Source organism: Strix uralensis, chromosome 1 (genome assembly GCF_047716275.1).
Source record: "Strix uralensis isolate ZFMK-TIS-50842 chromosome 1, bStrUra1, whole genome shotgun sequence".
NCBI lineage: Eukaryota > Metazoa > Chordata > Aves > Strigiformes > Strigidae > Strix > Strix uralensis.
This window is the reverse complement of record NC_133972.1, coordinates 104,375,658-104,400,087: the sequence shown is the minus strand read 5'-3', so window position 1 is coordinate 104,400,087 and position 24,430 is coordinate 104,375,658. Positions and strand designations below refer to the sequence as shown.

The 24,430-nt window shown below is 50.2% G+C and overlaps 1 protein-coding gene and 1 long non-coding RNA gene across 6 annotated transcripts in view; one reads left to right on the top strand and one right to left on the bottom strand.

Moving 5' to 3' along the window:
* Positions 1 to 4,623, bottom strand: part of LOC141946364 (uncharacterized) — a 177,116-nt gene extending 172,493 nt beyond the window's left edge. For 2 of the 3 annotated variants that reach the window (XR_012629821.1, XR_012629820.1), the window contains exon 1: positions 4,510 to 4,588. This is a non-coding gene — a long non-coding RNA (uncharacterized LOC141946364). Of the gene's footprint in view, positions 1 to 4,509 lie in introns of all 3 variants that reach the window. The other variant, XR_012629817.1, reaches the window with a different exon arrangement.
* Positions 4,624 to 4,720: 97 nt separating this feature from the next.
* On the top strand, positions 4,721 to 14,491 carry IRX4 (iroquois homeobox 4). 3 transcript variants are annotated; one of them, XM_074876004.1, is made up of 6 exons: positions 4,721 to 4,889; positions 9,799 to 9,864; positions 10,752 to 11,003; positions 11,607 to 11,713; positions 12,597 to 12,919; positions 13,110 to 14,491. In XM_074876004.1, the coding sequence occupies exons 2-6, from the start codon at positions 9,820 to 9,822 to the stop codon at positions 13,907 to 13,909; spliced, it is 1,527 nt and encodes a 508-aa protein (XP_074732105.1). In that variant the 5' UTR covers positions 4,721 to 4,889; positions 9,799 to 9,819; the 3' UTR covers positions 13,910 to 14,491. The 3 variants fall into 3 exon arrangements, with proteins under 3 accessions (XP_074732105.1, XP_074732114.1, XP_074732095.1); XM_074875994.1 differs by having other exon boundaries at positions 4,722 to 4,889; positions 9,706 to 9,864; XM_074876013.1 differs by lacking the exon at positions 9,799 to 9,864.
* The last annotated feature ends 9,939 nt before the right edge of the window (positions 14,492 to 24,430 follow it).

Below are 24,430 nucleotides of genomic sequence, written 5' to 3'. Positions count from 1 at the left end.
TGCTATGGTAAATTATTCCTGACTACCCATATTAGTATTCTGTAGTTCTAATCAGTGCCATAAATAATTTTCAGTTTTACACATTCTGCTCTGAAGCAATTATTAAGAGCTCTCAGGAAGAGTTAATACAGCTAATGAAAATAATTAGCAGAAAAAAATGATGGTTCATCCCGCATTGAAAGATAACCCTAACTGAAAACTACAAATGCTGCTTTAATTGCATCTTTGTTTTCTGAGGCACATGCAGTTCTCTTCTACAATGCCTTTTGTGCAAGAAGTGATCACTCACAAGTAACATTTTATAGAACTACTCACTCACGGGAAGGTCAGTGGGATTAGACCCGAGGTCCACTTCTCTTTAGTTGTTTAACATGGAGGAAGGAGCTTTTTCCTGTATTGCTTCCCTGGAGCTCCACCTCAGCAGCATTGCTCACCTGGTCTGCAGGCTCAGGCCACCCTCCCTGCTCCAGCAAAGCTGCGGCGCAGGAAGGAGAACTTGGTACTACTGACTCACTCAATGTCTCCTGCCTGTTCAAGGTCTTCAAGAAGGGTTGAAATGGCTCAGCTTTTAAGCATTTAAGATGATGCTGTTTTCCTACTAAAAAGTAATTCTCTCCACCCATCCATATATTGAGTACACTAAGACAGCCTAAGCTATTTCTCTAACCACATCAACATTTTTTTTCTACCACAGAATAAAGATCTTCTCAAAATCATGGGCTCACAAATGGAATTATGGTAACCCTTGCTTAGAAAATTATCAAAAAAATAATTATCAACCTGTATCTTTGTGGACTACAAAAGACCCACAAATGACCACACAGAATCTGAAAATAAATGTGTTTTACTAGCTTAGGCACGCATTTATGAATAAAAGTACAGTTGTACAGATTCTGACCAATGCAGGTCAGTACCAGATAAACATTTCACATTTAAATGTAGACACTGAAGTCATTGTTCAAAGTAATAACCTTCCTTTTAATAAACCATTCCTTTTACACTGAAATGCCTAAAGGTTTTCTAATGTGTATCAGTCTTTTGAACATCACATAATGAATTTAATGTGAGAAAAGGAAAAGAAATGTACCTGTATGGATCCCTGCACATTAAGATAAACCTTGCTGCTCTGAGGCTAGCATAAAACTTGGCACCCGAGCCAGATGAGGACAAGAATAGTTTCAGTGAAAATCTGATTTCTATCCATGTATTTACTACATTCTGAATTATATTGGCTTTCCTGTGAAATTATTCCAGTTACATAAATTATCTGAGAGGTTTCGTGATTAAGCTAATGTGTTTCTAGGACCTTCATAGCATGCATGACTTATGAGACCAGCATTAGTATATTATTCCTTGACTAGGTGTGATTTAGTAATCTCTACAGGAAAATAAAGGCCAAAAAAGTAAGAGATCAAGCTGGCGTTTTCTCCCATCTGATCTCTTAGACAGTAGGTCTTCAAAGGATAGCCACGGTGTTGCAGGAATTGACACTGGCAATTAAATGATATTCCTTTTCTGATGTAAGTATGTGGTGCTATCACCAGTGCTGTTTGTCTAAGGACATGGAAAATTTAAGGGTTTTAACCACTTGGTATAATTTAATGATGGCCTTTTCACAGCAGAGAGGGCATTGATCTAGCTACAGAAATGGGAAAGAATGCCAAAGGATGCCAGGATAGGCAGGACCAACACCATTTCTATGGGGAAAAGAGTACCTTTTAATAGTTTAAACGTTAAAAATGGTTGAAACCTTAGCGTTATTGGTCATTTAAAAAAAAAAAAGAGAGGGAGAAAAAGAATCTGTAACGACATCATGAGCAATATCAGGCAAAATCTACAAACGCCCTTCCAGCCATGGGCCAGAGCCCATGATTTCTGAGGAGTGCTTTTGCTCTGGTTGCAAGCACCTCCCCAGATTTGTTGGTGACCAGTGTTCCCTCAGTGGCTGTGTCCGTCACGTCACTATGGTTGACCTGCACACATGTCTACTGGGATTTCAGCTCCGCTCAGTCTGACCACCCTCCTGCCTGGCTAGGCCAGCCTTTGTCAGAAAGCCACCGCGCTTTCTGGCGCGTGGGTCACAGCGGCAATGGGCGGCAATCTCCAAGGTGTGCAGGTCGCCATGAGCAAATTGGAAAAGACAGACTCAAGAGTCCACTCGCTTCCTTTAACCACCACTGAAATAATAAGAAATGTTGATCTCATGGAACTGAGCTTGTTATATTACAGAAGATACATATTAATGGACTGTTGGGGGGGGGGGGGAGCTGTTAGTATAAAAAATGATTTTTTGAACGATGCCTCCTGCCCTTGAACACCATAGTAAATTTCAAGGAGGGGGAGCGGGGGGCAGCTGCATCCAGCAGCCCACCAATACTTCACCACAGTAGTTCTCCCCTGATGCTCTGCCGCCGGGAAAGGTGGGGGGCAGCAGCTCCCGGGCACCCAGGCCGTGGGGCTCCCCTGTCTCCGGCAGCTCCGGGCCCCGGGGGCGGAGGGGGGTGGGGGGTGTTGCGGGGTCCGGGTCCCCCGAAGCACGCTTGGGCCGGAGGGGAGCTGTCACCTCCAGGGGGGAAGGTGGTGTCACCCCGCCCTGTAGAACAGGGGCTCGGGCGGTCGGGCGGCTGGACGGGGTCCACGGAGAGAGGCGGAGGGAGGGGTCCCCCCCGGGGCGGCGGCTCTGCCCCGCGGACACGGCGCTGCCCCCCGGGAGCCTCGGCCCCGCTTCGGGCCGGGTCTGCCGGCAGCCGAGCAGCCGGGCCAGGAGGCAGCCGGGGGCAGGAGCCCGGGGGCAGCGCCAGCGGGATGGGCCTCCCCAGGGCAGGGAGGGAGGGAGGCAGGGAGGGACACACAGGCAGGTCGGGGACAGAGCTCCCGGGTGATTTGGGGAGGGTAAGAGTGAGTCCCCCGGGGTGGCTGGGAAGCGGAGCGATGCCCCTGTCCCGAGCCACGTTGTCCTCGTCCTCCCGGAGAGCAGGCCAGCTCCGGGCGGGCAGCCCAGGCATCCAGGTCGCTGGGGGTTTGTTACTCTGCTTTAAAACGCAGCGGCTCGCGGCAGGATTGGCTTTCTGTTTACAAGTGCAGATGGGGAGAAGGCTCACGTTTTCTTTCTCCGTGTGGTTTCCCCGCCTTGGAAGCTGCAAGGGCAATCCGAGGAGGGAGAAAGGGGAAAGAGAAGAGGGTTTCCCAGTTTCAACATTCATCAGATTTACCCTGTCACTGCACTACAAGGTGCAGCGTGTCGAACATTACGAGCACGGGTCCATGCAAATGACACGGGGATGAAAGAGCCCTGGCAAGAATAAATCTGTCGATGTACAGATGTTCCCTATTAACGTTACTGTTCAGCCTTGGTGGTTACGGTGGGAAGACACCGGATTAAAAATTCCCATTGCCACCCCACCTCTGCTGAACCTTTCTCCCCACACCTCTTTGTCTTCCCTTAATTAGGTAGGATATAATATTCTCTTTTTCCTCTCCTCTGTCTTATTGAGACGTCTGCCCCGGCTCGCGCCTTGAAACAGGAATGATATTGATTCCTCCTCCCCCTTCTGTCAATCCCGATTTGTCCCTTTTCCTGCTGAACAAACAATTAAGAAAAGAAAGTACCGACCGCACCGTACAACTTGGCACCCGGCGGGGCCCCGCAGGGCCGCCGGGGCGCGGGGCGGCCCCCGGGCACCGGGCGGGGGCCTGGAGCGGCTCTCGGCGCCCGGGGGTGAGATGGGCGGGGGGGGGGGGGGGGGGGGGGGGGGGGGGGGGGGGCGCACACCAGGAAAGACATTTAAGACGGGGGACTCGCTGCCAGCTGGCCCAGCCTCGGGCCCCGGTAACTTCTCCGCAGGAGAGAGCGGCGGCAGCAGCCTGCGGCTGACAGCGGGCGGGACGGACGGACGGGCGGGCGGGCGCAGGAGGACGGAGAGGATCAGCGGGAGCAAGCGCTCCTGCCCCGACCTGCCTGCGGCCGCCGCCGCCCCCCCGGAGGAAGCCCCCGGTGCCCGGGCAGCCCCGGCGGGCTGCGCCCAGTGCGGGCGGGCGGCGGCGGCGGGGCCGGCCCCGGGGGCGCGGCCGGGAGCGGGTCCCCGGTGGCGGGCGCAGCCGCGCCGCCCCCCCCCCCCCGCCCCCTCCCCGCGTCCCCCGGCCCCGCCGCGCTGCCCCGGGGCTCTGCGCAGCGCCGAGGGCCGATGGGCGGACAGGTCCGGGTGCCCGTCTCCCGCGCGCAGGGCTAGCGCGGCCCTCCCAGGCCACCTCCTCAAACGGGAGGGAAACAAAGGCGGCGAGAGAGGCAGGGAGAGTTGCCTGCAAGTTTAGCGCCTTTCAGTCGTGACTCGCCGAGATAAATGATAGTTCGGAGGTGCGCGCCGTTAATCAACGCTACGGCTGCCTTACAGCGTGTGCAACCCGCAGATCATTAGGTTAAATGGAGGACATTCTTGTCCTTCCAGAATCAATGCAATTATTGTTGGCAACAAGGACAACAGTTGGAGCGGCAGCACTAATTTTACTAACCTGCTATTAATTATGGTGTCCCCCACGCCCCAGACGGCGTTTATAACCCGCGGGAGGAAGCGGTGCTGGCTGCTTCTGGTTTAAAACGGGAAAAGTTGGAAGCGGAGTGCCTGGTCGCGTTGGAAAGTGTTAATCAGTAGGAAAGAGTGTGACCAGTGGAGCTGTTCACTTGAACGTCACTCTGGTGCAGGGGTTAGTGAAGTGACTGTGGCGCCTGGGGACCGGCGGCACCGCGCCGCGCAGGTACTGCGCGCCGAGAAATGCCCGCGCTGCTCCGCGCAGCTCCCCGCGGAGCCCGCCCGCGCAGCCGAGAGGAGCGAAGCCCTGCCATGGCACAGCCATCGCTGCGAGGCTTTAGCCGAAGCCTGGCGTGATCGCAGGTAAACATTTTCTCCTCGTTTTGGTGGCGATGAGTGTGTGTGTGTGTGTGTGTGTATGTGTGGTGTTTCTCTCTCTACGGAAGCGGGGGAGGGGGGGAGCGGTGGGGTTTATCCCCCCCCTCCCCTTCGGAGCCTGCTTTAGCAGCAAGGCAGCTGAAAACGAACTGCTGGAGGGAAGAGAAACTATCTGTGATGAATCATTTGGCTTTGTGCAATCCTTACCTAGGACAGAGGGCAAATGTATTTTAACATGTGTGTTATTTCTTGGGAAGGGGGTGTGGATATGATATTCAGCGAGCGCTAAGGTAAGGTATCGAGTCAAACTTTCTGGATTTTAAGGCAAACTTTAAAAGGCATAGAATTTGACCTTGCAAGTAGGAAAGTTTTATCTTCGCAGGGAAGTATGTTCAAGCTGTCCGCTGCCAGAGAGCTCAAAGGCGGTGGCGTTTGAATGCCTCCGAGTCTGCGGCACTGGGGGTACAGGGCTGGAAAGAGAAACCTCTTACAACCTTTGCTTTGCTGGTGAAAGCGTAGTTGAGATGCTCTGCACCGAGCAGGTAAATGTGGGCATGTTGTAGGGTCCATCCAGCCATCCAGCTGCTGCCCAGGTCGCAGCGTTTGCTTCTCTTGCTGAAAAGTTTTGGGGAGGGGAGGTGGGAAGAGAGAGCGCGCGTGTTGGCTCTAGTTCTTAAGTGTGAAAAGTTAATAAATACGAAGAACAGAATGAGCATGGGAGGCCTTTCTGCTTTAATCTAGATTGTTTGCCAAGGGGATTGAAGACTTGGAGAATGAAAGCATTCGGAGGGATAGCTTTGAACGCCTGATTTTACGTGCAGTTGTAATCTGAGTCAATTAATTAGCGGCGCCTTCTTATGCAAGTGTTATGTTTGTCATCATAGCTCTGCCGATCACAAGCCATTGCGTAGGTCTGTGCGGGTCGGCAGTGTCAGCTCGCTGTCCCTCGATTCAGAGTGCAGGAGATGCAATTACACCTCAGACGGGCTCAGGAAACACAGTCGTATTTACTGTCGATAGCGACTTTATGGGAGCTAATCTACTTGAAATTGTTGTAGGCTGCCCTCGGTTCCATGTCAGATCCCAAATGGGCAACGTGTAGAGCTTCACAGCGTTTGTCAGGCGGTGTCAAGGTTGCTTTAAATCTGTAACGTGAAAACAAAGCGAAGTTGACTCAAAGAGCTCGCTAAAGTCTGTTTAGCCCATAAGCAAATTCCGTCGCTGAAATATTTCCAGGAGTGGCAATAACCCCTCCAAAAGAGGAGGCGATGAAAATGCAGATAGTAAAAGTGTAGCTGCATTAACTGCCTCTAGATCATGTCCCTGAAGACGTCCATCAAAGCGTTAGTCCTGAAGAGGCTCTCTGGTTTACCTGCTGTGGCCTGTTCCAGCACCACAGCGTTTCCTTCTCGTTTCGTGCTTTTATGATAAAACTTGTATGAACGTTGGCTCCGGGTTCTCGGGGAAGAAACACACAACTCTCGGAGATAGACTCGGTCGGGCTTTGGCTGCAAAATCCCCGCTCGTCTGGGTGTGCAGGCTGACTCCCACAAGAGGGGAACTCTCCAGCCTTTCCTATTGATCGCGATGGGTTTGGTTGCTCAAACTTTGGAGAAGGCAGCGTGTGTTTCTCTTTCGCGAAAGCTGTTAACTGCTTTGTACAGGAATCAGGGCTTTGACAAGGATCAATTTTTATTGCACGGCAAAGACTTGCATTTTCCAAATGCTTAAGGATATAGCCCACAGCATTAGGCGCCTTTGCTTGGATTTGAACGGTGTTACATTGTTTGTGTGCAAGAGCCGCAAAGGTTATTTTAAATCATTGTGGGGCTTATTGCATGTTTGTGTGCGGGCACCAACTATTCAAGACGAAATATAATTGTGTTGAGTTTCTTATCCACAAAGGGCCCTTACTTGTAGATTGTAAGTGAAACAAGACATGAACGCTGGAGGAAGATGTAACGTCAGCTTTTAGCGTTTCAGGTTAAGTTGTTTTGTTGCTGTTTTTTGGTTTTGGTGGGATTTTTTTTTTTGGTGTTTGGTTGCTTTTTTTAATAACTGCTTTCTAGGGAATACAGATTGGAACTGGCACAAAGCTGACCAGAGGTGTAGTAGCAGAGCAGGCAGGCTGCAAAGAAAAATGACAAATAATTATCATGATTAATACAGGAAAGTTCAGTGCAAAAATGGGCACCAGAGTATTTGCATGGTGCAATGAAAGACAACTGTGATATATAAATAGACAAGGACTATAAATATTGAATTTCACCTTGTATTTTAAAGTTTAATAGACTCATCTAAATATCAAAACCTGTAGTATTCCGTGGGCCACTGCGGAGTTGACATCTGCAGTATTCTCAAAAGAGGGAAAGAAAAGGAAAAAAAAAAACCCAACCCCACCACACCAGGACAACTCCCGAACTGTAGCCTGGAAAACTGGGAGGACTTCTCCAGGCGGTTCTCTAGCTCTCCCGGCTAATTATAGTGCCTTACACCGAGCCGCTCTTGAGATAAGTGCAACTGTTTTCTTCCCTAGCACCGGTGAGTTATACTCCAGGGCTTAAATAAACATCCCCCAGCGCAATCAGCGCAGGAGGCAGAGCGAGCCGCACCAAACGCTGCGTGCAGACCATTGTGTAAACACCGGGTGTCTTTTCTTCCCAAACAATGCAATAGACGGCCAGAACGTCGCGTGGAAGGAAGCTGCTCGGAAATAGGAGCTAAAAGTGTCATTATATCCCCGCAGCACCGGGGTAGCAGGAGGAATAAAGGAGCATTTCGGTAAAAGAGACCCAATGGCTAAGTTATTAATATTCCCAGAAAGAAGAAGGTATTAGCGTTTCAGGTGAGGAAAGAAAAAGCACTTTCTTCCCCTCCAAAAATCAATACAGAATTCAAACCCGATTATTAATGTCATCTGATTCCCTTTCTTTATACGTTTCTCCCGGCTACAGATACTGAGCTGTCAGGATAATTTGCATGTACTGTATCTGATATCTTTTATTTGCAAACACTCTAAAGCGCCATAAAACGCCTCTCGTTGTAGTCTAACTCAATCCGAGAACTAGTATTTTCATCTGTAAATTAAAGCAATTACGCAGCAGATATTATATTATGTGTACTGTGGTCTCCAGATAGTCATCAATCACCCTCAATCGAGCTGTCAGTGTGGGCAGATTCGTTTCTGGGAGGCAGTTTTCCAGCTGGGGAGAAGAAGAGAACATCATCATTAATTAGAGTGTGACCCTGGGGCTATTCACATGTCTGAACCCAGGGATCTCTCTGAGCAAGTCTGCACACCACGGAGCAACGTTCAACGGCACCAGCAGCCGAGCTTCAGCCTCGGAGCTGACTCCTCAGCTTCCTCCACCTACCCTAACCGGCGGGTAGCTGCTCGTCGGGGGGGGGCGAGATGCTGGGGCTGCCGGCCGGCGGAGGTGGCCGGGCCACCTCCGCCGGCCGGCAGCCCCAGCATCTCGCCCCCCCCCGACGGCCGCTACCTCCGGGCGGCAGCACGGAGCCCGCCCCCCCCCCCTCCACCCCCCCGAGGGTGAAGAGGAGCGGGGGGATATGCTGCCTGCTTGTGGGGGGGAAGGAGGGGGGTGTCCCAGCCCCCCGAGGGTGTTAGGGAGGCTGCTGGCAGCAGTGGGGCAGGTTGGGGAGAAGCGGGGGGGTTGGAGGGAGACGAATCTCCTTCCCAGGCCCTCCTTCACTCGGGGGTCCCGCCGTAGAGCCCCTCTAAAGAGATGTTTGCTCTTCGGTGAGAAACAGCACTTGGCACGTCTGAGTTGCACCCCCTCTCCCTAATTCCCTCCCACCTCTCCCCTCCGCTTTTACACACACACACCCCTCAGCTGTCTCCCCCTCGGAGCACAGACAGGCTGGATACGGCCCTCAGCCCCGCGAAAGGCTTTTCCCGCCCAGGTTTGCGATGGGATCAAAGTGGTTTTAACGTGAGAAGTCACGTCCTTTCCATCATCCCCCGGAATACGCTTGTAGGGTTTTCTACCTGTAATCACACGTCTGGAATAAAAGCCGAAAAGAAAAGCAGGATTGCATGTCATGTGCTTTATTGTCAGCGTTAGCGCTAATTTTAACTGTTGATTAAATCTTAAATGAAGACTCAGTCGTGTGTCCCTTCATATGTCTTGTTTGTAATTGAGACTAATTATTACTGTGGGGTGGGAAGAAGCAGCTGCTCATTAATTAATTTCTAATTAAAAGTGCTTACCAGCCCTTCAGTGACGAAGGAGGGTGGGGGGAAATCTTAGCTGATATAACATTGATCCTTCAGATTAAAACCATTCATTTCCTTCCCTTCCCCGCAGAAATACACAGAAATGTTGCAAGCAGGCGTAGCCGCTGCCGGAGAGCTTTCCAAACTTTCTCTCCTGTTAGGCAAACTGAGAGGGATGCCGGAGAGCCTGTTTTTCACGCCAGGGGAAAGGTTCCCGAAAATGAGTGTTAAACTTGCAGGCAGGTTAATTTGAATAGGTTTTGCGTGACGTCAGAGGCTCGGCTCTTTTAAAACAACGTGCTTCTGAGTTGATGTATTTGTATCCCTTCCCCCCCCCCCCCCCCCCCCTTTATTTTTCCGTGGGTGCAAACTATGTGTTTCTGCCGTCACGTTTGCCAGCCTTGGAGCCCACATGTAACAATTATTTCTGGTTTGTAGCTGTAGAGGGGAAGGTGCTAAAATCACTATACATTTTTCTCCTTCAGTTAAAAAAAAAAAAAAAAAAAGAAAGTTTAAGATTTCACGTAAATAAATTAAATGTGGTTTTCTGCTTCGTCCTATAAGCATCTAGGGACCTGTGGTTACCAATCAATTGGTACAATAGAGCAGAGCCAGGCTGCAATAGCGTGCAGATCAGACGTCTCGCCTTGTTTCTAGATAACTGGGAGCCTCTGTACCATGTCATATCCTCAGTTTGGCTACCCTTACTCCTCTGCACCCCAGGTAAGACTTTTTGCCTACCAACGTTAATTGATTGCGTTTCAGTCCTTATTGATTACTCCCGTCCAGGGCTGAGAGCGGCAGCGATCCTTTCTGGCGTGCGGGAGCGGCAAAGCGGCTGCTGGCTCCGCATCTTTCCAAGATGCTCAAGTTATATCTCGCGCACAGATTTTAAAATGGGAAGGAACACGCGGGGTTTAGGGTGTTTGGGGGTGATAATGACGCGTGGGGAGGATTACAGAGATGAGAGAGGTGAGAAGAGGAGCTAGAGATCCCCCAACCCCCCCCCAACCGCTCTCTCCCCTCCCTCCCCCCCCAGCGCTTTTTTCCTCTTTCCCGATTAAATTCTCAGTTTAGCAATTAAGCAAGGAAGTACTGAGGTCCAGACCGTAGAAACCTAATGGGATAGTCTAAACCAGCAAGTTAATAACAGATGCGTGCGTGGCCGCTACAAATCCGCAGTCGAAATAAATATGCATGAGTGATATAGAAAAAAGGTTTAAAAACGCAGATGGAAAGCATTGTGCTGCAAGAGGAGAAACCCGGTGTAAACCCAGTCTTGTGAGAACGCACGGGGAAAGTTAGTTTTTAATTGCAAAAGGCTGTAGCGACGCATTACAGAGGATTAAACGCCCACAGTCACGGGGCGTGCGTTTGTTGTTGTGGTGGGTTTTTTTAAAAAAAATGGTAAGATACTTGCACCTCTGCGTTTCTCCAGAGCGTTTTTATCCCGACTTGAAGTAAAATACGGATGGGGAGGGAGGGGGCGACACCCCAAAGTTGCGACCTCATGAGGAAAAAAGAACCCGAACTTAGTTACAGTTTGGGAAGTTGTGCCCCCCCGCGCCCCCCGTCTCCCCAGCCCTCAGCGCCGCTCTCTCTCCCTCCAGTTCCTGATGAGCACCAACTCCCTGACGACCTGCTGCGAGTCCAGCGGCCGCACGCTGGCCGAGACGGGGGCGGCCGCCTCCGCCCAGACCCCCGTCTATTGCCCAGTGTACGAGAGCCGCCTGCTCGCCACCGCCCGCCACGAACTCAACTCCGCCGCCGCCCTGGGGGTCTACGGCGGCCCCTACGCCGGCCCCCAGGGCTATGGAAACTACGTGACCTACGGCACCGAGGCTCCCGCTTTCTACTCCTTGGTAAGCCTCACCGGCGGCACCCGCCGCCCGCCGTCGCGGGGGATGCTCACGCCAGACCTCCGTGCTGCTCCGCCGCCGGGCCTGCGCTCCCCCCCCACCCCCGGGGGGCTGTGGCAGGGACCCCTCCGCGGCGGGCCCAGCCCCGAGCGCTGCTGCTGCTGCTACTGCTTCCTCCTCCTCGCCCCCGAGCCGCAGGCCGCTCCCCCGCTTCTGCCGACAGGCGCGGATGCGCGGCGCGTCCAACCCCGCGGTCATTAAATATTCAAGGCCGGCACGGTTCTCACGGTAACGCAATTAAAAGTCGCGCCTGACGAGGTGACGGCCGAGTGCGAGGAGTTTGGGGCGGCCCAAAAAAAATGATGCGCTCTTCCCAGCCAGCCTTTTATTTTTTTTTCTCTCCCTCCCCTTTTTTTTTTTTTTTCTTTTTATTTTTTCCTGACACCGTAACAGCGCGAGTTAATGTCTCTATTGATCTCGCTAGCCGCCGCGGCCGAGAGGCCTCCGGGAATGTCCGTCGCGGCTCCGTGCGCCCCCCCCCCCCCCCCCCGAGACCCGAGCGCGGGGGGCGGCGGGGCTGAGGGCGCGGCACGGTGTCTCTTGCAGAACAGTTTGGAGGCGAAGGATGGGAGCGGGTCTGCGCATGCGGGCATCGCCCCGGCGGCTGCCTACTACCCCTACGATCACACCCTCAGCCAGTACCAGTACGACAGGTAAGAGCACACCCCCCCCGGCCCCGCTCACTGCCCCCCCCGTGGTGGGACCTGCCTCCCCGCCGCCCGGCTTCTCCCTCCCGGCCCCAGCCGTGCCGCCTCCCCTGCCCCACCGGCACGTCCCTCTCCCGCGGGCACACAGACCCGGGGTCCCTGCCCCCCGGGCGGGGGGGGCGGTCCCTCTCCACTGGGGAGGTAATTCTCTTTCCCTGCGCGGAGTCATCTCTGGTACGTTTATTAGTTTTAAAGCAGCGCAAACGCACTTACGCACCGTTTCAAGCTCCGAGGCCCATTGGGCGCCGCTGACCTTTCCTGGAGGATGTGCATTAAATATTCAGTCGCAGCCCAGTGTCATCCGCGTTAGGTTTCTACAGTTTCAGGAACAAAAGGGTAGGAGAGATTACTAATAAAGGGAGTAAGAGGAAATATATTTCTATGAAGAGTTACACCCTGGGGTCAACCCAGATGTATTCTGTTTGGGAAGGACTGATCAAACAACAGGAAAGCGGGATTTCTGTGCGTTTGCAAGCTGCTAGGATGTCCCTGCTGCCCGAAATGTTGACATTGACTTTACCGCGAATAAAGGCCGGCGCTTTCTTCCCTCTTGCCGCCACCACCGCCACGGCACAGCGGGGATTTGCATTGCCCGGTGCTGCTGGTAGCTGAACCCCTTCCTCCTTGCTTTCCTCCTCGGCCTGAATTCTTGAGGCATGTCGCCCTCTTAAAGCTGAGCTGCCCCCGCTGCCCAACCCCCCTCTGGTCCGGCCACCCCCCGGGGGGGTGCCGCAGGCAGGCGGCCGGGGCCCTGGGATCCCGCGTGGGGCAGGTCCGCGGGGGGGCGAGGGCTCCGTGTCACACCGCGGGTGCTCCCCTGTGCCCGCAGGTACGGCACCATGGACGGCGGGACGCGGAGGAAAAACGCCACCCGGGAAACGACCAGCACCCTCAAGGCCTGGCTGCAGGAGCACCGCAAGAACCCCTACCCCACCAAGGGCGAGAAGATCATGCTGGCCATCATCACCAAGATGACCCTCACCCAGGTCTCCACCTGGTTCGCCAACGCCCGCCGGCGGCTCAAGAAGGAGAACAAGATGACCTGGCCCCCGCGGAACAAGTGCTCGGACGAGAAGCGGCCCTACGAGGAAGAGGAGGAGGAGGAGGAGGAGGGTTCGCAGGAAGAGGCGATGAAGAGCGGGAAAGCCGAGGGTACCCTGCTAAAAACAGGCACTTAGCGGTTCGGCCGCGGGGGCTCGGCCGCCAGCTCGCCCCCGGGGCGGGCGCCGTTGGTGGGGGCGGCCGCGGGCCCCGCTCGTGGGGGCGGCCGCGGGGCAGCGCGGCGCCGCCAGTGACCCTGTGTCTTGTTTTTGCTGTCCCTTCCCCCGCCCCCACCCCGCAGAGCCCACGGGCAAGGAGGAGAAGGAGCTGGAGCTCAGCGACCTGGAGGACTTGGACGCCGCCGAGTCGGAGAGCTCGGAGTGCGAGCTGAGGCGGCCCTTCCCGCACCCGCTCCCGCACCCGCTCCCGCACCCGCTCCCGGGCGGCAGCCACCCGCCGCGGGCCGCCGAGCCCCCCGCCAAGATGCCGCCGCCGGCCGCCGCCGCCGGCGGAGGGGAGGAGGAGGAGGAGGAGGAGGAGGAAGAGGCGGGGGGGGCGGCGGCGGCGGAGCGGGCGCGGAGCTGCCTGAAGACGGCGGCGGCGGCGGAGTGCGGCCCCGACCTGCTGGGCGCCCGGCAGCGCGGCTGCGAGTCCAAGATGTGCTTCCAGCAGGGGCAGCAGCTGCTGGAGGCGAAGCCCCGGATCTGGTCCCTGGCGCACACCGCCACCTCCCTCAACCAGGCCGAGTACCCCTCCTGCATGCTGAAACGGCAGGGGGGCTCGGCCGCCGCCGCCCTCCCCGCCCCGGTCAGTGTCATCGACAGGCACCAGGATTCGCCGGTCACCAACCTCAGGAACTGGGTGGACGGGGTCTTCCACGACCCCCTCTTCAGGCACAGTACTTTGAACCAAGCCCTGGGCAACACGACAGTTTCCTGGGCTACCACCAAAGGAGCCATTCTGGAAACGGGCGCCTTGGGACGCGCGGTGGGGAACGGCGCCAACGTGCTCAAGGGGCAGCTCTCAAACTTGGCCCACCATGACTCAAACAAAGAGTTTCTGGCGTTTCCCAAATCAGGAAGCAAAATGTTTTGTTCCTAACAGGGCCGCCGAGGGGCGAAGGACTTCCTAATGCTTGAAGAGTCAGCTACACTGAAAAGAGACTTGCGAGAGTTTAAATATAAAACTTTTTTTTTTTTTTTTAAAAAAAACCCCACCCAACAAACCAACAGAAACGAGGATTTAAAGTTCAGTTTGCTCAGTTCAACGGACAGACTTTGCTCATTGCTGTTCTGAAGAATTTCTCCTGGCTGCGACTTTAAGGGATCAATGTCGTGAAAGTTATTTAATTCCATGTCCAAAAAGCACGTACTATAGCGTAGACCTACTTAAAAAGTTTACATCCGAAAGTTTACAAACGGGAAATTTTAATTCAGATTTAATTTAAGGCATGCCGACATTAGTTATAAAGACTTTTCGAGAGTTTTTCCTCCTGATTTCCTTGTTAGCATATAATTCACAAACCGCACTTCTACTAAGTTTACACCTACTGCACAAATTTATCTTGACAAAAAAAAAAAAAAAGAGAATATGTTAAAAGGTATGTTCACTCCAATAAATTGTCTGTTTCAGAGGTAACACAAGTGGTGGCGTTTTGCATTGCCCAACAAACACCTTTTAGGTTTCAACATCCCCCCTCGGAGCTCGTCCCGGTAATTCCAAGGACTGTCAACAGGCTGCCGGGAGAGGGGACAGGAGGCTCAGCGGAGCGCTGCCGCGGAGGGATGGAGCCGCGGGGGGGGGGGGGGGGGGCGGGGCGCGGCTGCCCTCCGCGCTTTACCGCGGCCCTGCGGTTCGCCGCTGCGCCCCGATCGTCACCCGCGCCGACGGGGGGGGGGTGGGGGTGGGGGTGGTGAGGGGCGGCTGCTTGCTGAGACGGGGCTGGAGCATCCCCCCCCCCCCCCAGCCCCCTGCCCACCCCCGGTCTGCGGGCGGGCGGGCGGGTGTCGGCCCCAAAGGGCCGGGCTCGGCCGCGACGTCGCCTCCGCTGTGCGCGGAGCAATTGATTCACATGGAAAATTGGATCTTTTAAAGAACCGTTTTAGCTTTCCAGCTCCTCCGCCAGTACGGAGAATCGCTGATCCTCCATGAATATTTCAGCACTTCAGGATAGATGCTTTACCGTTTTGACATTAAATAGAGTGCAGCCAACAAAACGAGAGAGAGAAAGAGCGCCTGCGACGTGTGACTCAGGAGCACTCGCAGCCAATTTACCACTTAGATAACAGGCGTTTAAAAGATTTTCTCTCCTTCCCCGGAACGGGAACAAACTTCATTGATCCCCGGACCGGGAGAGAGGGACCACTGCTGGGAAAGAAGCTGCGAGGCGATACCAGATCCAGGCTTACCCAGACGGGCCTAAACCCCCTGAGCTGCGGCGCCCGGCACTGCGGGGGGACACCGAAAGCACCCGAAGGACCGAGCTGACACCGGACAAGCAGAAGAGCTTTCCTTGCCTCCCAGCCTCCTCGCCCATCCCACCCCTGCGGCTCCCCGCCAGCTCCCCCCCTCCCCCATAAATAAATCAGAATACAGTGCGGAATATATATATATCTATAAAGGCAAAGCTAAACGCAACCGAGACAGCACCCAGCCCAAATGTAACACACTCCGGCCCGCAAAGTTTCTAGCGAGACCTGTTAGTGCAAGGACTGAATAAAGGAATCTGGGTGCGGAGATCAGATCAAGCCCTTCCCCTCTCGGCGAGCAGCCGTAATTGGATTGTATCCAGTCATATTCCCTGTCATTGTATTGACTTTCGCTCTCTTGGATGATATTATCGAGATCACTGAACCCCTCTGCTGATCTGGCTGTCAAAAGGCTCAGACAGGAGCCCCCGGCCTGGAAAACGTGCATCAGCCAAGATAATTTGAAGTGAAATTTTCATTTTGACAGTAAACCCCTCAATTTCTAAAGGCTCTGCACCCGGAGAGCTCGGTGGCAGGGGGAGGCTTTACAGAAAGCCCACGTCTTAAACTGAAAAGGGCAAAAGAACTCGAATTAGTTGTAATAGATAAAAGGGCAAAAATAAAGAGTCAAGGGTACTTGACAGTAATAGCGAAAGTGGAGTCTCCGGGGAGCCGCGATCTCAGCGAAAGGCTGGGCCGGCAGGAATTTTAATGCAGCCGGGGCGGCCGGCGAGCTTTGCCTCTGAAACCCTTTAGACAAAGCAAATTATTTTCAGCCAAACTCAGGAGGTGGGGATGAAGGAGGCGAGAAAGAGGGAAGGGAGCAAAAGCGAGTGTTTAGGCTGCCCTCAAACCATTGGCGGAGGCAAGCGGGATGGGGGTCGGGGTGGGGGGGGACCCGCCGCCTGCTGCGATGGGAATTTTAAAGCCGGGAGGGGGATGGGGGGGGGGGGGGGGGGGGGGAGCAGGTGGGGTGACACCGGCTGTCCCGGGGGGATTCGCCTTCCGTGCGACAGAGGCTCTGTGGGGTAGGAGGGGACCTCACTGGTGCTGCCGACACCGCCACGGCCGAGTGTGCGTGTGCGTGTTGGGACACACACACACACACACACACACACGACACCGTGTGCGTGTGTGCGAGGAGAGGGCTCCTCCCCTGAGCAGCCAAAAATCTCCCTCGGCCTCAAAAGTGCCCAGAGGCCGGCGGAGCGCCGGGCACCCGCACACCGGCCCGGGGGTGGGGGGGGGCGGGGTTGGGCAGGTCACGCCGCCCGCCGGCCGTTACAGAGCGTCACGGACCGGCCGTGGCTCGGCCAGAGGCGCGATGGGGTCAGCTCGACGTTTGGGAGACGACTCCTTCCCCCCCCCCCCCCCCCGCCCCGGACTTAAAATGAAGGTGATAACACTGTGGGCAAAACGCAGGAGCGCTGAGATACCAGCAGCCAAAAGAAAAGCGGATCAAATCTTTATCCCTTCATTTCCGTGTCATTGTCGTTATAAACCAAGTTTGAGTAAGTTTATGTCTGTTCTGTAACAAGCCCCGATCCCTCCAGACCGCGGGACTGGTCGCGAATTAGAGCTGGTGGGTCTGAGCGTGTGTCTGAATGTCCTCACATCACAGCACGATCACGATCCTGGGGCGAGACTGGATAAATTATGGGGAAGGGAAAATAGTTTCTTGCTTTGGTATACGAACCTTATCTCTAGATCAGCCGTCAAATGCAGTGGTTTTTCAAAAGTGTTGGTTTGAGTTTGGGGTTTTTTGTTTGTTTGTTTTTTGTTTTTTTAAAGTATGAACAAAAGAGTGAGAGAAATTAATTTTGCCATTTGATTCAATAGCACAAGTCAAAGATCAGGTTCAGCTGCTTTAGAGCAGGCTACGGGGCTGGAAGGGAAAGCCGTGCAGCTCGTATGGCTGTACAAAGCAGAAATACAAGGCAGACTGAGAAAGAAAGAGATGAGGGGAAAAAATCATAGAGAAACGGCTTGAAACTGAGAGACTCTAAATCATTCAGCCATGGCAAATTCAAACACACAAAGGAGGGGATGCTAAATTAACAGTGCTTTTTACATAGAGCCCAAATAAAACTGTAATCAGCGGCGCGTTACTTTTCATTAAGCGAGTTTGACAGCAGCATATTCAGCCTCGACAAGGGAACAGGAGCGAAGAAATATACGGCTCTCCCAGCCCGAGTCATAAGATAATTCCTTAAGCTCCATTAACAACTCTTAGCCGCAGGAAATGGGCTCCCTGAAAACATCTCCAAATCTAAAAGCTTTATCGACCTCTCAAACCTCTGCTGATGGTTCTATTTTTTTAAAAAAACTTAGAGGCGAGACGTCCAGCAAGGTAATAGACTTTGACACAACACCTTCTTAACTAGAGAGAGAGAGGCAGGGAAAACGAGACCTTAAATGATATTTAAAAGGCAGCCAATTAAGATTTAAAATGATTGTCTCCTGAGATTATGCATGCAATTTATGTCATCTACTTTTTTTCCCAGGCATGCATGCGAAATTGCAATGGGGCATATTGCCTGTTCCTTTAATAATAATAATAATAATAATAATAATAGAAGAAGCAGTAGGAATCAACAATCTGTAACTATCTCACATAATGGTAAATGCTGATTTAGGAAGGGGCTGACGTTTAGGTAACCTGATTATAGAGCACCTTGCAACAGCCATCTTATTTACACATGCCTAATTAAAAGAGAGATGGATGAAATGATACACACATTTTCTATTACTCTTTAGAAGCACATTTCTTTTTATCCTGAGTGCATATTTGACTATTAAAATCATGTAATCAGTTCATAGTCACAGAACCCAGTGTAGCAGCTCCTTCCCATCAGCCACATGAAGAGAGGTGTCCAAGAAGACTTTGTCTTGGCAAGACTTCGAACATTATTACTTTAAAGATATAATGGTTCAGAAGGAGACTCTGACTTACTACAGTCTTTCTGATATACATTTACCTTTTCCATTTAAATCTGACCTTCAAATAATATGAAGGCTTGAGTGTGTGAAAGTGTATCCACTTAAATGCCAAGAAAAGAGTTAATGCTCACATTGTACAATTTCATGCAGAAATCCCGGAAAATGAAAGAAAAGATTATAGCTCACTTGCTGGTTTTGTGAGGGATCAGAAAATGTTCCAATGAGTGTAATTTGTAGATGAATGGGGAGGAAAAGGCTCATTCAAACACCACTGTGCTTTGGCCAAAGTGTTTCATGTTCTCCCTTAGATGAAGTTAGGAGTGACTACAAAGCAATGAGCTTGAGTCCAACTCCCCTGTCTCTTGAGGTCTGGGCATGTAACTGTACATAAAAGAGTGAAGAATGGAGGGATGTTAATGGCCAAATTATACATTTTTATTTGCCTGATAAAAAAATGTAATGATTGTGCTTCTCCTTAAAGAGGAAGCTATTTTTAGTGGACTAGCTAATGGCTGAAACACAGATCCTGAAAGTGGTACATCCGGCAAGTTTTAACTCACGTTTATTGTCAAAGAAGCAGTGAGGTGCTTAGGGCTTGCGGGAAGGGTTCTCTTCATACTCCTTGTGAAATGGCATCACTGCAGAAAATAATTCCAGATTTGTAGGCCCCCAGAAAAGCAGTTTTAATATACAACATAGGTCTGGGGGCAGTTTAATACACAAGCTATCAGTCTCCCACACCATATGACTGATAGTAAAATCTTAATTTGGCTGAGAACTTGAAGATACATTTAATATAACCTGAAGAAACAAGGGAAGAGGAAACGCTTGGGAGCAATTTAAAAGCAAAAGATGATAATTGCTTCCCAGTGTGTGTCCCCCCACACCCCATTGAGAACTGGGACTGGGTTCTGGGAGGAAAGAAAGAAGCCTCCACCCGACCTAGGGAGAGTGCATATACGCAAGCCCCACTGGTATCCTGCTTTCCACAGTGGGGAACGTGGTCCAGGCATAAGAACCACAGTTGACCTACTTACAAGGCTCAAGAGCTATTTCCTGTCCATCCCAGTTTAAGAAGAGCATGAAAATGAAAGAAATATCTTGAAGGAAAGTATTGTCTTAATGTTCTTCTTTTCCTGACACAAATACATAAAAAAAATATTTTTTCATTGATTTGTGTAGACAAAAATGAGGGCATAAGGATCTTTTTCTTCTCAGTTTTACCTCTATTTCCTTCCTCCAAATCAGCATGTCATTATTTAAATTTTTAAATGGATGGATTTCAGTTGCAGTTGGTGATTATTTTGTCAGTGGTTTCCATGGGATCATAATCAGGCCACTTTTCAAAGAATACCTCAGAAATCCTTTCTGAAATACTGCCAAGGATGACAGTGGCGATGAAATGGAACCGAGGAAACACCTCCCTCCAACATTTCTTTGATTTATATGGCTCCTATGGAATGTCAAAAATCAAACAATTAAAAAAAAGCTGTACTTGAGATCTCATCAAATAACTTCCTCCATGTATTCTGTTGTGAAACAGGATTAAAACCCTTGCTAGAAAAGAGAACAAAGCTGAATAACCAACACTTTAGCTATGTCATTATGATGGGAGATGTGCTCCGTCAAAGGCTGATGAGTCTTCTAAAGTTTTGTCCTCTAAAATTGTATCTATCGATCCTGGGCTTGTAATAACCCCACAAGTTATTCAGAGTATGTTCTGTTGTCCTCAACCACAAGGTGCTCAGCTAACTAACAGTTTCACTATATTAGTGTTTTTGCCAAGGAGAAAATTATTGGTAAAGTAAGATAGTGCCCTCGATTGAGCTGAAGGGGGACACTTTCAGGATGGGAGAAGTGGCCATGAAATGAGTAAAGGGTGGAGTGCTTGGGAATCCTTTTTGAGCACAGTTCTTCTTCCTTTCTTTCTGGTAATGGGAAGAATGACCAGCCAGGCCCATACAGGAGGTAGATATAACATGGCATAATGCTTTGTTTTCTGGCCTGGTTAGGTTACAGCACACAGAGTGCTGTATGTGACAGTGATGTCATATAAGTCAGCCCTGATGACATCAGCTGTTGGTAGCCATGTGAATAGAATGCTTTGGTTTTGAGGCTTCATGCCATTAGGTTGCCCTCTTTCTGAACATACCATCATTTTCTCACTGGCCTTGTGACACAAATGGCTGATGGCATATTAAGCAGAGGAGGGAAAAGCTGGGAGATATTGCTGTCACTGCAAGTAAAGGTGACAGATAACTTTTTGTCCAATGTCACATCTGTGATCAAGTGGTTTTTTGAGTCTTATTTGCCACAGTCTGATGTATACAATTTAATTCTTTGGTTACAGCCTTCACAGAGAAACAAGTGACAACCTGCTCACTTGAAGGAGCAATCTTATAATCTTACAGGTAAAAGTAAACCAGATCTGAACCAGCCTGGACAGTTTTGTAGTTAGTTTACCACAGGTTTGGCCCAAGTAGCTGAAATAAACAATACCTTAAAATGTGATGTATCTGTGTTGATTTTACTGGGGAAGTAAGGTGGGAAAGTCCCACCATGACAGAAGACTCACTAGAAAAAAAGGATGGGGTGTGTGTGTGTGTGTGTGTGATAGGAATGCTTAAATCCGTGCTTCTAACCCGGTACTGATTTCTGCCTTCATTTACACCAGATTTAGTCAGCTGTAACTCGGATTAACTTTGTTAGAGCTTCTCTGTATTTACAATACCGTATCAGACAGCAGGAAGGATCCTTGTGCATGGAGCTGGCTTGGGTAAACCCCCTGCTGACATAGTGTAAATCTGGGGGTTAGCAGCACTCACAAAGTACGTGAAGGAATCTCACTATGTGTAACTGGTTTGAATTAAGGATTTTAGGCACATAAATGGAACACTTTACTGAAGCAGGCCAGTTCAAGTTATGTTACTTCCGTATTAAATTGAAGCAAATGGAATCAGCAAATGTGGACGTCAAAAGTCAGATTCCCAAACTTATTGCCAGGTTTACCTTCAAACACTTCTGCTAAGCCTCTCTTCTCTGACAGTAATGCAGGAGAGACAAAAATCAAGAGTTTTCTCTTCATCTTCCCATCTGGAGGAATGCAAAGCCTCTGTTTGTTGACAGATCTGTGAAGGAAAGAAGGACATCTTCTCTTCTCCCATCTGCTGCCACACAACCTAGTCAGTAGAAAGTCTTCAGATACAACTGTTCTCTTGCTGTGCACAAATCTTCGCTGCTGCTCTTCCTTTGCCTGAATTTTTCTTTTCTAGGAGAAGTGATGAAAAAGAATAATCAGGTAGGAAGAAATGTCCTTCACTTGAACCAGGAGCCACAAATGCAAGCTCATGCCTATCACTGTGGATGGGAGACACTGCCAGTTCTGGGGTGAATTCTACAATTGTGAGCAACCATGCAATACAAAGGTATTCCTGGAAACAGCCACAACACCCCCATTCTACACATTTCACGAAATAAAACTTTGCCAATATCCTAAAGTAAGACTTTTTAATTAAAATGAAGGACCTAAAGAACTCCAATTATAATGTATTACAAAAAAAGTAAGATATAGTGCCAGTTTTGCAAGTTGACTGAAGAGTAAGGAATTTATCATAAGAGAATGCTCAGGTGATTCTGAGGAATGAGCCTTGTTCCATAATAAAAGCAAAACCAAAGGGCATGAACACCAAATCCTGATCCCAAATTATTCATGAACAAGATGCATAAACTGAGCCTGAACTTTCCCCTAATACACAGTGTCCCATCTTTTCCTGTTGTGAATCTCTCTTACAAAAAAGAATAGGTGAAAAGCAAGCAAGCAAAAAACCCAAGACAGAAACAGTTATATATCAAGAAAATAGAATTTCCTGGTTGCTGGAAATGACTGATAGAATTCTGGGAGAATGGGGTTGCATACATGAGTACATGCATGAGCAGGATGAAAGCAAACATGGTAAACATAGTGCTGCACTCTCTTGAAACATGCCCATCAGTGCTTCCTGCAAACACCAAATTCCTGCTTTTGGAACGGCTTTAATTACCTATGCATAGACAATTCCCATGCCATCCTTCTCTGATTAATAACCACCAAACAAACAGGCTTGACATGGTATGTGCACAGCAGTACCATAGAACTAATTTATAGCTGCTGCTAATTCAAAACTGTAGTTCCTTAATCCTGAAAAGCATCCGTGGGCCAACTGTATCACTGAGAGTGTCCAGTTTTTAATCCAGGCAAACTGTATTATAATGTTGGTCTGGAAACCTGAGTCACAATGCATGGAGAAATCAGTTTACTTACTGTCCTTCCATCAGGGTAGTTTGGGCTGAATTTGACCCTGGTGCTCTGCCCTTCAGTGTTGGTCTCCCAGCTGACTATAGCTAAGCCAATACCCCAACCCTTCACAAACAAATACCCCAAGCTCTTCACAACCTAACTTCAGGACTGGATGTTGAAGAATGAAGAGGCTTGTTTCCCTTGAGTGTGAGGGACCCACGGGGAGGGGATAACGTGGTGTGTCTTGAAGTTTTCTCAGTGCCACTCCCAGGACCACTAGAGAAAGGATGCAGCCCATTCTTGATCAGCTGTGAGCAACTGCTGACATCCCTCTCTCTTTAATCCCAACGGTAGAGCAGATAGCGACAGAGTGGATCAGGGACATTTTATTTTGTGATGCATCATTTACAGGAGAGTGGTGAAATGCAATGTTCTATTCACTAAGAGCGTGTCCCCGAATTTGATATAAAGCCAGCTGAGCACAGGAAGACCAAGAAGTAACATCAGCTTGTTGTTTCCCAGTGAGTGGCTGCTATGTGAGACTATGTATTTGGGAGAGCCAGAGAGGTACAGAGAAGAAATATTCTTACAAAGATAACTGCAGAGATTTCCCTTTTGGGCATACCTTGTTTCAGCTGGTATGCCCCTGGGGTTGTTATTTTCAAGCAGCTGGGACTCTAGATAGCCAGGAGAATCTGACGGGAAGTATCGTTACAAAACCTTGATTGCTGCTGTCACAGAGGTAGTCGACTGGTAGACAGATAACTCTACAAGTAGGACAATGTTAAGAAAAGGATGTAAGGAAGTGTTTTATTTTCATTCCATTGCTTTTAACTACTATAAATTCTTCAGACATTGAGATGTAAGGAGACAAGGTTCTCAGCCTTCATCTTGACTTATCCTGATTAATGCTCTGCCAGAAGGAAGTAATATATTAATTGTTTGTGATCTGAAAAAGGATAAGTCCCTGACTTTGCATATGTTACCAAAAGTCTGTCAGATAATGCTTTCTTAAAGGCAAGATTTGGCACAGCTCTCACCAGTGAGATTTCCTGAACTAAAGAAGGACGTGTGGCCACGATTATTGCACCCAGCTTCAAATAAAGGGTATCTCCTTCTTCAAAGCTGGAGCAAAGAGACTGAATCCACTCCACATGCAGGTTCAAGTCTGGGGTATAAATTGAAAATACTTTACTGTAGCATACCCCACATCACCAAATCTTTCTGTGGAAACAGTAAGCCCATTAGAGCCATAATTTAAGAAATAGAGGCTGAATATCCTTAGTGACTGCACTCTACACAGAGACAATTTATGTCTTAATCAGTAACACATTTTCTAACAGCTTCAGCAATGACAGGCTGCCACATGTTTTGGGGATTTGGATTAAAGGCTAGGCAATTCTCCGAGAAATGGAGTTAATAACTTTTGACCTTTTTGCTACCTTCACTCCAGAGCTGTATCTGCAGAACGTTTCACTGTATGCTGCTGATGCTCTGTAAAGTGGTTAAGCAGGTCCTTTATCCTTCTAGATCTGGGCCTTAGAACTTGCATAAATAATACTTTGGAAAAAACTTTGTTCAGAGACTAGGGCACCTCTTCCCTCCTTTTGTTCCTCTGCAAGGTCCTGAAGATGCCGATTCAAGAAATTGGCAATTATGAAACCATATGTATATGAAATCTGCTTGAAACCCCCAGAAGTTCAATATTTTGTTCCTCTTGAATGCTGATTTCTCCTGTCTGTTGTTCCTCCCCACCAGATCTTGGCCCTGCCCTTTTGAAGAACATAGGAAGAAGTAAGGATCACAGAAGCTGCTCTCTCTCAAACTGTGACCCATCATACATGTAATTTGCTTTAAGTAGCATGGGAACTGAACTCGCCTAACGTGTGCATACATGAATGCCAATCATGATCTACATTGTTTAGTGCAGTTTGCCAG

Bases quoted from the DNA above. Each gene is read 5' to 3' on its own strand.
- IRX4 (XM_074876004.1), top strand. From the start codon at position 9,820: ATGTCATATCCTCAGTTTGGCTACCCTTACTCCTCTGCACCCCAG. The intron at 9,865-10,751 runs GTAAGACTTTTT...CTCTCCCTCCAG, and splicing joins CTTACTCCTCTGCACCCCAG to TTCCTGATGAGCACCAACTC. The intron at 12,920-13,109 runs GTACCCTGCTAA...CCCACCCCGCAG, and splicing joins GAAGAGCGGGAAAGCCGAGG to AGCCCACGGGCAAGGAGGAG.